Source organism: Watersipora subatra, chromosome 11, assembly GCF_963576615.1.
Source record: "Watersipora subatra chromosome 11, tzWatSuba1.1, whole genome shotgun sequence".
Classification (NCBI taxonomy): Eukaryota; Metazoa; Bryozoa; class Gymnolaemata; order Cheilostomatida; family Watersiporidae; genus Watersipora; species Watersipora subatra.
The window spans coordinates 42,749,484-42,761,101 of record NC_088718.1 but is presented as its reverse complement, the minus strand read 5'-3'; the positions used below and the strand labels follow the sequence as shown (position 1 = coordinate 42,761,101).

Here is an 11,618-nt window from a genome sequence, read left to right as displayed (position 1 = left end):
ATCAACAAGTTGTGATATTTATATAGATTTTTAGAAAATTTATTTAATAAAACTATTTAGAAAAAATAATAACAGTATCATATTGCCCAACATTGGTCATACTTCAATCTTGTAAATTCGAATGCTTATTCTTATAATTAAATCTTATAAAATCGAACAATTATTCTTATAATTAAATATTGTAATAATCTCATAAAAATCGTTAAAACAAATATCATCGTCATTTCCTTTACTTCCTTTACTTCACTGCTTTGGACATCAGTTGGAATACCAGAGTACTCAAGTGTCCAAAATGTCAGTTACTTTGAAATCGGCAAAAGAAGAAACGATTAATTTTCAGTACTTCTACGTTAATTACAGAAACCTTATTGTTAGGTTAGGTTCTTCGGCAATTCGACAATATCACAGACTGGTGAAATGTGCACGTTTTTTTGTGTGAAATGCGCATGACTTAATGGTTCTATTCTCTGTCACTCGGCATTTCGTTTGCCGGTCTTAATTTTGATAAAAATAAAGCTTGTCAAATTTTAATAACGATTTTGGGCCGAATTACTCAGTCTATCTATGTAAAATCCAATCAGATGGGTATGGTTTAGGAAATTCTCTACAAATAATAAAGCCTTGGTAACATATTTAAATAGGTTTATATGTGTTTCGTATCGCTATAATTATACTTAAACGACTTCATTAAGAATGGTTAAATTTGTTGATGAGATTTTGGTACAAGGGTTTGCGACAGCCGTTGATGAATAATTTTCGTGCTTTGTGTGCACATATGCATTTATTATAAATCTCCCAAACGATTGCTTTGCTCGTGTTTGGTCGTGGGATTATTTGATGAACTAAGTTTTTTGAAAATGGTCCATTCTAAATCTTTTTTCATGAAAGTAGAAAATGTGTTAGTAGGCTTCAGACAGATGACTTCTGAGAAAAGCAAATTTTTATATAATTTTATAATATTTCTAGTTTGGGTCACGTAAGAATGTCCTGCTAAAGAACACTGCAACGTGTGCTTCGTAATCGCTTGGTGTAATTCTATAACCAACTTTCTAAAGTTAATGACTGACATATGATTACATAGATGCTGAGGTTTTATGGCTATAATGGTTTCTGCCTCAACCTTGCATTATAATTATTAGCAGTATTACATTGGGAGACAATAATGATATAACATGGAAACTAGATGGAGAAAATTTATAATGGCAGCCAACGAGAGCTATTTTGTGCAATGTTTACACTGGCTAATCGTCAACATTGATATAGTCTATTATACAATATGTTCTGCCGAAATATTTCCACCCAATGTTACAGCTTAGAGTTTACACAGAGAGTTTCTGGGTCTCAAAAACTAATTTTTTTAGTTCTACTGTCAAAATCCTTGCTAAAAACTAAAATATAATTATTTTATTGTTAGTAATCAAATAACTTGTAACTTTAATTCATCCTTTTTATGGATTAATTTAATTTATCCTGTAATTGTTAATTATAGGTTGTTTTTATTCTTGAAAAATTTTCCTAAAAGCAAGACAAATTCGAACTTTGATAATTTTTTATTGATTTGTTGAATTGAAAAAACCAGTAAGTAGTAGCGCTCTTTTAATTATCTACATTGACATTTTAAATTTTTACATGTTTATCATTTTAGAATCATTCTACACAATTAACAAGTTAACCACTTTTCTAACACATTCCCTGTTCAAAAAGTTGGTTGGTCATGACATATACAGTACATACAAATATGGTTGAATATTAATATATAATTTTTAGACAAACATTTTGAATTCTGTTTTTTCTACACGAACTGAAATTTTGAAATACTCTGCTTCTTTGTATTTTTAAGCTAGCTTAAGCGTTCGAACTCAAGTCGACATCACAAGACATTGTTATAGAAACCATTTTAAATTATTCAATCTTTCTTCTGACTAAAACAGATGTCACTTATTTTCTATTTGTCAAGATTATCTTTAGATTAATACAAAGGTAATGAGAATAAGTCAAATCAATGTGTAGACGTTAGTTGACTTTATATTATCATCTGATATTGCTAAAATATTTATTCATCTGAATGATATTTACTTACATCATAAAATGTCTGTGCCAAAATGACCACAAGGTTGTAAAACATACTCAAATGCTATTTTTAACAAATCTAAAATATATTGCTAATTTCTTATTAAAGAATAGAGAAAGCATAATATTATTATGCTTTATTAGTTATCTTGAGGTGTTGACTGATGTTCTAAAAAAAGAATCAAGGAGATTGACCCACTAAAAGCTGAGATATAGACAGCCAAACACAGGTCTACCTAATAAGGAATCAAAGGAAAACCCTTCAAAAATCCCGAAAACTGTGACGTATAAAATCGACTTAATGGTCATGTGCCGGAGTTGCGCACCCTTACCGCCGTTATGTATAATGATTGTCTTGGCTACGAAATGTGAAACGCTTCTCGCGATAGTAAATAATTTACATACTAGCTCTGATTTCTCAGAAAAATCATCCAAACATTGTGTGGTAAAGGCATTTGCCCACAACTCCTCGCCATGATTTTTTAAAGCAAAAGAGCAGATTTTGACTATTGTGCTTCAAATTTTATCTCGATCTCCACGGATATGCTCCGAAGATCATCTGTTCAACGAACGGCGCGTGTATAGTCTATATGCGATATCCGCGAGTGGCAGTTTGTTTACAATAAGAAATAGGAATGGGACTTTTTGTTCCATCATCATTTTTCTATTGTGTATCTACTGCAGCATTCTTCTACTGTGTATCTACTGCAGCATTCAGTTGATTTTCATGATTATCGTCACTATTAACAGACTGGAAGTTCACTACAGCCATAATCTTAAAAAGACTAACTTGACCGTGCTGCTCTTGCTATAAGAAAAGATAACGATAACTTTTGCTTTGATTTTTCTATTGATCTATTATCTTATCTATGATTATTTTTTATGATTTATATAATATTCATAATGCATATTATACAAAATAATAATATAACTGCGTATAGAATAAATGATGTAACTAATATAATTTGTAGAAAATTTCAAATGATAACTGAGATTAATGATTGATTTAATTGATTCTATTTATTAGCTATAGTTAAAAAATCTGAACAACGCTAAAGATGAGTCTGAATAGGAAAGCTAAGTAGGAGAACAACAAAACTGAGCTGAACTAGCAAGATAGCGAAATGTGGCGAAATATAGGTGCGTGTAATTATTTTATGCTAAAACTAATCTACACGTCAGAGGGACTGGTTCAGAATTCTAGGAACGATGATTGTTAGGCCCAATTTGATTGTTCTATACTTCCAGGGATTAAACCAATTAAAACGCCGTGATTGTTATAGGAGAGCGGATTAGTTGGCTTAATTGACCAATGGCACACAAGTCGATTTCATACGTCATATATTGATGATTACCAAAACACTTTTGTTTTTTGGTAGACCTGTGTTTGGCTGGCTATATCTCAGCTTCTGGTTGGTCAATCTTCTTGATTCTTTTTTTAGAACATCAGTCAACACCTCAAGATGAATAATAAAGCATAATAATGTTATGTTTTCTCTATTCTTTAAGCAGCAATAAAGCTATGCAAAATTTTGATATAATTATTAAACTTTTGTTATTAAATTATTAAATCATTGTTTCCATCAATTCAAACAACCTGAATTTTTGTCTAAATTTGATTCTATAGTAGAGCACTTTTTATACAGGTTCCAAAGTCTCAAATGGATCAGCTTTGCCAGTAAGTTTCTCCAACAATTCCGTTGCGGGAACAACTTCTCCTCAGCCTGCTAGTATGACCACATCTCCGAGCGATGAGGAACGGACCATCGTGTTCATTAGAAAAATAACAGAGTATGGTGAACGCCTGTTCATTAGAGGTAAGATTCTACCAATATGATAAGAACACAACCACAATTATCATGCAAACAGGACAAGTCAAACCAACCACCATTCATATATCACCAAAAGGTATTCAACTTTGATTCAGTGTCTATAGCCATTTTTGTGTAAGTTAATTGATTCAGTTAAATTCTTCCTTGCAACTGGTGGTTGCTCAACATGTCAAAACTCTGAGGCCCTTTGAAAACTTTGTGCTGATTGTAAGGTCACAGATACAACTCTACTGTCTACTCTGTTGTAAGGTCTCATATACAACTCTACTGTCTACTCTGTTGTAAGGTCACAGATACAACTCTACTGTCTACTTTATTGTAAGGTCACAGATACAACTCTACTGTCTACTTTATTGTAAGGTCACAGATACAACTCTACTGTCTACTCTGTTGTAATGTCTCATATACAACTCTACTGTCTACTCTATTGTAAGGTCACAGATACAACTCTACTGTCTACTTTATTGTAATGTCTCATGTACAACTCTACTGTCTACTCTGTTGTAAGGTCACAGATACAACTCTACTGTCTACTCTGTTGTAAGGTCACAGATACAACTCTACTCGTTTGTTGATTTTCAAGAAGTTTCTGAGAAACCGTTCTTAAAATAGCTTCCCATTTCATAACTTATCAAATTTTTTTTAGTCTTGAGATTCTGTATATGCAAAGGATAAAACAATTTAAAATAGCTCTCAAATACATCCCAATTTTTTTTGTAAATTGTCATTAAATTACAGCACAGATTTTAAAAAGCGGTCTCTATACTAATCTAAAAAAATGAGTGCAGTATGTTTAAATTTGTAATGAATGTAATACTTCAATAATAATAACTAAAATTAATTGTTAATAATCTTGTATGTGTCTAGCCTAACGTCATTCAACCATATCAAACTAGTGATATAGTTTGATGCATTATGTCTATCATATTCTGGGAACACCTTATTTCTAGTCTCAATTTTCTAGGCATTTAACAAATAAAGAGAACAAAAACAGCTTGACTGAGCAAAAATGAAAGTTTGTGAAGATTTCATTGACACAAGTAACTTTTATACATGGATGAAAACTTTTCACAAAAGGTTATCGAGGTTTTAACTAATGCTTATATTTGATGGGTAAGCTATAGGCATGTATTGAAATACACCAAAAATTATGTAGCTTGCATTTGTCTTTGTATATTCATAACTACTTTGATACAAAAATTAATTTATTGCAAGACTCTGATGACAGGTATTTTTCACAAACAACTAATGCTTACAGATGATGATTTTGTGGTCAAGCTAGAAAGGAGTTAAAATAAAATTGTAGCCATAACCAATAAATCAAATATATAGCATCAATGAATACAGCAAATCAATGAATATGTTAGCTGTGACTATTCTTGAATATAATAATTTTATCTATTTTTAAATGTGGGCTTACTGATCAGCTGAGTAAAAGACTGCATATGCTAGCAATTTGGAAGCTCAGCAAGTGTGGTTATTTACCATGTTGATTTTCCCAGAGTCAATATCATCTCTAGATAATAAAAGCTGCACGCAATACTAATAGTTCCCAAAATTAAATAGAGCTTAAGAAACTGCCTGCTAGCCTTTGAAACTTTATATAGCAATTTTCAATTTGTTACCAAATAAATATACATCTGATCTTTATGTTCAACCTTATTTTTAAATAGCAAAATATCTTGCAGTAAAGCATAGTTTAATAGTTCCATTGAGTAAATGTATTTTTACAGCAGTATGGAGTAGCAATATTTTCACATACATAGACTGGTTTAATTCACAGAAGCTGGATCTTTTCATAAAATTATCTGCACACTCTGATGCTAGGAATAGCTTACATTAGTATGTTAACAGCAAATACAACTTTGGTAATGATTTCTTGCAAGAAATAATATAAAATGGTGCAATATATAGTATCAAAGGAAGTGAATTTGAAATTTTCATCAAAGCTGGAAATGGAATCAAAATAGTTGCTCCAGCAACCCATTTCCATTTTTGCCATTTTGGATTGGTTGCAATAAGAAAAGCAAGTAATTTTTTATGAAAAGTTGTGGTTTTGATATGTTAAAAATTATTATTGAACATTTGAATGTTTAATTTTCTACAAGGTTGCAGAAAATCTTTTTCACTGTTTGGTTTAAAAAAATATGTTGCTGCACTATGGTCAAATTAGTTGAGATGAGCAGCATATTCTGCGAATCTCTATTGCTTGTTTTAAATTATGTTTGTGTGCATCACTAACCATGTTTACAGACTCAGATGTATATATTTTTTTAAATATTTGTTTTCATGGTTAATATTAGGCCATATTAGTCAAGGTTTGTCAAGGTGTTGCGCAGTAAACAGGAAACACAAGTAAGCTGATCACAACTCAGATGCTTGAGTGATAAATGATTATAAACTGTTACTGTAAAAAATTATTTTTGATTGTAGTTAAGTTGTTACCAGCCTTTTAAAAATCAAAAGTGGCCAAAGTAAGTTTACAAGTTTTAAAAATAGTATAAATATAAAAAAATTAATAAAATTGAAGATTTTTGATAAAGTTTTTCTAAAACGTTTAACACTGTATAATATAGGTATAAACTTACTATTCTAACCTGTATTTTAAAGAAGTTATCAGATGTTCAATGTAAATAAATTATGCTCATTGTTTGACATGATTCGACAGTTAGTTTATTTTTTTCAAACTATTGAAAACTACTGAAGTACTGTAAGTTTGTAAAAATATAGACACTCAACCCATTTTAAAATTATAAACTTTGGTTTAGAAATGTTGAATACTGTTGTAATCTTCTGCTTTCGTACACAGAAATTACTATTTTTTGCTCTGAAATCAAGTGAATCAATCAAATATATTAAAAATTACATAAAAATTTATTGAAATATTTTTACCATATATGTAGTACTAATACCACAAACTTACTTGTCACATATGGAGCATTTCAATTTTTTTGATCAGTTCATTTATTTAGTTTTTTAGCATAAAATGCAGATTCTGAACTAACTGTAGTTTGTGTAAACATCTTATTATTATAAATAATATCATAAATTTTCAGCAAATCAGATTTTTGACCCAGAAACTTTAATAAAATTGTTTAAAACTTTGAATTTAGACTTTTCTTCCCCAATTAATATAATCTTCATTTCATAATCGCAGCCAGTTTTGGTTGTTTTTAAATTTTACCTGGTGAAAATATTTTGCTATACACTGCTTAAATAGTGAATAATGACTTAAATTTATGGCCACAGATTTCACTCAAACCAGAGTATGTTCCCTAGATGCATATTTACGGGACTAGCATATTATATAGCTTGTAAACTCAAGAAGCCCCAATATTTCTGAAATAAAGTTCATTTGTCTCTCTACAGGCTATGGAAAAGATATGCCAATTCCTATCAAATACCCTTACATGAACCTTCAAACAGAGAAAAGGAAAACATGGTATCATAGCTACAAAGTTTGGTCACAAGGAGACACAAAGTTGAGCTGGGATGGTGCTGAGAATGGACAAGGAATGAGAAATGGTGAAAAAGCTTTAGGATCCCCTATGCTTTGGACCAGCAGTAACAGTGGTAGCAATGAATATGTTCCTGAAAACACGTAAGCTTATCATTAAAGTTAAATGTGGGTAATATAGAGCAGATCATGAGTGAATGATACTAAGTTATTAGGCAATCTTTACAATGATAAGATTCATGTTGTCCATCATCACGGTTAGAAGCTGAGATGAAAGATAGTTACATGAAATGTGAACTCACAACATTCTACTGGATATGCGAACACTCTAACACATACACCGATCAACGGCCTGCAGGTATTTTATAGTAATTGTGCAGATACAGTAGCTATTTCCTGTTGTTTGTTAGCACGAAAAGAATACACCGTGACCTTTTACTTCTTTACTAGCAGCCAAACCACTTGAGTAAAACAGGCGTTATATGTATTTGTCAGACATACGAGTAACACAGTTCAGAGTATGCAACAAGCAACTGTATGGTATGAAATTTCCACATGCTCTGCTTGACTGGGCTCAGCGTACTCCTTTTAAAAATTCTTTGACCAATAGGCTCCACTTCTCGATCGCCCCTTAATTGGTTGCCGACCAGGTAGCCCTACCGAGGGCTGGCTCGGTCTTTCCTTTGGTCAGCATCTCTTTCATCTTGGAGGGGTCAGGCTGGTCTCCTATTCTCGACTCGATGGTCTTCTGGTGTAAGCCCTTCGGCACAAGCCCTATTTAGTATAAGTTAGCATTAACATCAATGATGAGTTTTTTAAAAGCCAAGAGCTTCAATGTCTGCTTCAGAGAGTTAATTATTTTGTTTATAGTCTTTCTATGTCATGAAGTCATCTCAATGCATATTATGTTAACAGTAACCTGTTGATAGCTTGATGATGTATGTCGGCTGCTGCTCTAAATTGTTGTTTGTATTAGATGTCTTCTATTATTGTAATATTTGATGTGTTTAACATTGGCAAACGAAGTGTAGTAATTTGTAGGTTTAGATTGGCGGACTGAATTCTTTTTAAACAATCTAATTTTATTATGTAAATGAATCATAACTTTAGGTTTATTACAACTATGATCAATTGCGTGTTTTGCAATTTATACAATGCATAAACTGGCTAACAAAAATGATTCTGCAGCTTACACAAGAAAGAGAAAATGCTTTTTAGAAATGTTCCACCTTTTTAATATGATTGTAGCGATGTATAATTTTGAACTAAAACCTTAGGGTTTCTTGGAAAAGGGGCAGCAAATTTATTTGGTTTATTAGTACATTAGAAGCAATACATCTTTCTTAAAGTAGTTTAAATAAGGTTAAAATATACACACGGCAACTTTAAAAAAGATTTTTATGAATATTAAACTACTAATATTAAAATAGTCTTGTTTGAGACTTATTTGGCAAACTCCAAACTTACCATAGAAAATCAAACATTTTTAGCTATTGCTACTTACATTTAGCAAGTCTGTAGAAAAATATCAAAATCAAATCTGTTTGAAGTCTATCAGTCTGTTTGAAGAATATCTGCGCTATTGTAGTCAACACCCATTTACTTCGCTTGCTAGATTACCATTTTTATAGATTTGCACTACGATGTTATCTGAAAAACCAAAAAATTCTGTCCTAAATCTTACTTTTTAAGCACCTACCAAATCATTAAAGTGTACTGATCTAGAGATTGTGTGAAACCACTTTTTAGTTTTGGAGACCATTACTGGATGTGGGAAGTGACAATGGACTGCTCCAAATTACCAGGTGGTTACTTTGAGTTTAGAGGCTTCAGTAGTAAAGATGGATATGAAAGAAATGTGAGACAAGAGAAGTGTCTGGGAGAAACCACAAGCTATGGAAAATACCCAATAAACCATGTCGCAAAGTATGACCCTCTTTCATTGATTAGCGATTCCTAGGATAGCTTAAATTAACAGAACTTTAGCGACTTTCTAAGGACTTGCCCTACAAAGCTACAAGAAATGGGTCTAAGCTGTTCAGGAGCATAGGTTTGTTGTAATCATAAGTGAACAGTAGCTTGATAGAAAAGGCTTTTCATCTATATTTAGTGCATTCTTTAAAGCTTTCTTTAATTGATGTCTAAATTTTATACAAAGCAATTTTTTTCTTTTGATAAAGTATTGACTAACTTTCGTATGTTTTTATTGTTAGTTTTCTTTATTCTCTCTACTCACTACTCGCATTTACTCCTACAGGTTATTACAAAGATCTTGTAATGGTTTGACTTCTCTATAAATGTTAATTCAGCTCGAGCATCTCTTCTCTGTCATCTCAAAAATGTAGCAGGGCTTGCAATTTTTTATAAATTTGGCTAGCAGTAGCTAATTCTAGTAATTGAGCTTTATAAATATATAAATTTTGTTTGGTTTCTATTAAAGAACTATTTTGCTAATACATTTTCATGTACAATCTACAATTTTCAGAACTTGGAAAAGTACTGGAATGAACTACAACTTAACACTGAGCTTACTTACAGTGTAGTTTAGTTTATCTATGATCTGTACATATTCCTAATAGTAATGACCAGAGAATTGTCGCAGCAGAGTAAACTACCCTAGGACACTTATGTATTCGCTTCATCTAACTTTTGCGTTTTCATGGAGTCATCCTCTCGCAAAAATTTCATGAGCGAAACTAAACTATCATAACGAACGAGCAAAAACGCAGAATTAAATAGCTTTGTTCATTGATACTGTAGAATGGAATTGTATAACGACATTTATTTTAACGTTTTTTAACGACCACTATAGCATCATTAAAATATAAACCAACAAAATAATTTGACTGTCTAAATTTATTACGTTATTATTTTGCAATTAATTATGATTATTTTCCCATTAAGAATGATTTATAATGATAGGAATTTGATGTCAATGCACACGCATTAGTAGCGTTATCGTTTGTTGGGGACATCAATCAATGCAGTGAGCACCGCCGTGATGAAAGAAAATAAGACACACTGACACTCACAGTACTACACAAGCAGCATGGCTCTGGAAAGGTTTGGATTTACCACTGACACCTCTTCAATAACTTGTAATGGTTCAGAAGATGAGGGAATAGAGAAAGAGTTAGCTCTGATAAATAACACTAATAAAAAAGGAAAAGAAAAAGTTATAATCACTACACACTGTGCTAGTATCTGTAGCTGTAGTATTACTAGCAGCTGTATCATGTATGTATTTGTATACAACTTGTAATTACTGTAATATAAAAAAGATGTTCAGCAATTATTAGCAGCAGTTGAGTGTTTGGGAAAACGTTAAAATTAATACCTATACACAACACCGTTGATCGTTAAAATTAAAATACGTTAATATAAAAACAAGCAAAATTGTGACAAAAACGTTAAAATTTTCAGCGTAATTAAATTCCATTCTACATTAGTCCAAGAAACAAATGGCAGCAAGCGATCACATTGCATTATCGATCTCGGCCATACAATTCCACCTGCGGTTCACTATTACAAACTAGTCCCAAAATGAAGTTTTTCTTACCGGCGAACCGAACCTGAGGAATATAATTATGTTTGTTTCACTGCATTTATTTTCACATCATTATATTTTCGCACTCATCAGAGTTGCGAAACTAAGTTGCTGCGAAATTTTACTCTGTATGCTACTCACAAAACTAAATACTAGCGAAATATAAGTGTCCTAGGGTATGGCTAGTGTTATAATTAAAAGGGAAATTAAAACCCAAATTATGTAGAACTACCAGTAGAGTTTATCAGCATTGGCTGCAGAAACCTCTTTCAAAACGTAGGCAATGTAACAGCTGGTTGATTAGGATAATCTGTACAATGAATTTTTTTTGCCTTTTAGATGTGGACACAAGACTGTTGTGGAATGGGGAAGAGGAAATTTCTGTATCATGCAAAGGGTCTAGACAAAAGCGTTGGTGACAGTTTTATCACCCACTGGCAAGCTTAATTAGACTTGATAAAATTGGTTTGGATAGTTTGCAGCTTTTTAATACTTCATTGGAATAGACCTTTCAAATAAATTATCACTTAATCACACACTCATCTCGTACACGGTTATTTTTGCCGTGAGCATCCCTGGTCAACTGCCCTTATGGCTGCTTGCTGAACGATACCTTTTTACTTATAAACACTCTCAGTAGAATTAGTATATACTGACCTTGAGTTGCTAGCTCTGGTGCAGAGTATTGGCTCTGTGTAGCTGGTGTTTCCAT

At 32.1% G+C, this 11,618-nt stretch overlaps 1 protein-coding gene across 1 annotated transcript; it reads left to right on the top strand.

Annotated features, from left to right (window-relative positions):
* Window positions 1-3,194: 3,194 nt before the first annotated feature.
* Window positions 3,195-11,346, top strand: LOC137408087 (alpha-amylase-like). The gene is made up of 5 exons (XM_068094481.1): window positions 3,195-3,210; window positions 3,717-3,887; window positions 7,272-7,503; window positions 9,109-9,285; window positions 11,246-11,346. Exons 1-5 carry the CDS (start codon window positions 3,195-3,197, stop codon window positions 11,307-11,309), a joined length of 660 nt encoding a protein of 219 aa, XP_067950582.1. The 3' UTR covers window positions 11,310-11,346.
* Window positions 11,347-11,618: the final 272 nt, after the last annotated feature.

Coding starts and splice junctions, on each gene's coding strand:
- LOC137408087 (XM_068094481.1), top strand. Junction 3,888..7,271: donor TGAACGCCTGTTCATTAGAG/GTAAGATTCTAC, acceptor GTCTCTCTACAG/GCTATGGAAAAGATATGCCA. Junction 7,504..9,108: donor GAATATGTTCCTGAAAACAC/GTAAGCTTATCA, acceptor ACCACTTTTTAG/TTTTGGAGACCATTACTGGA.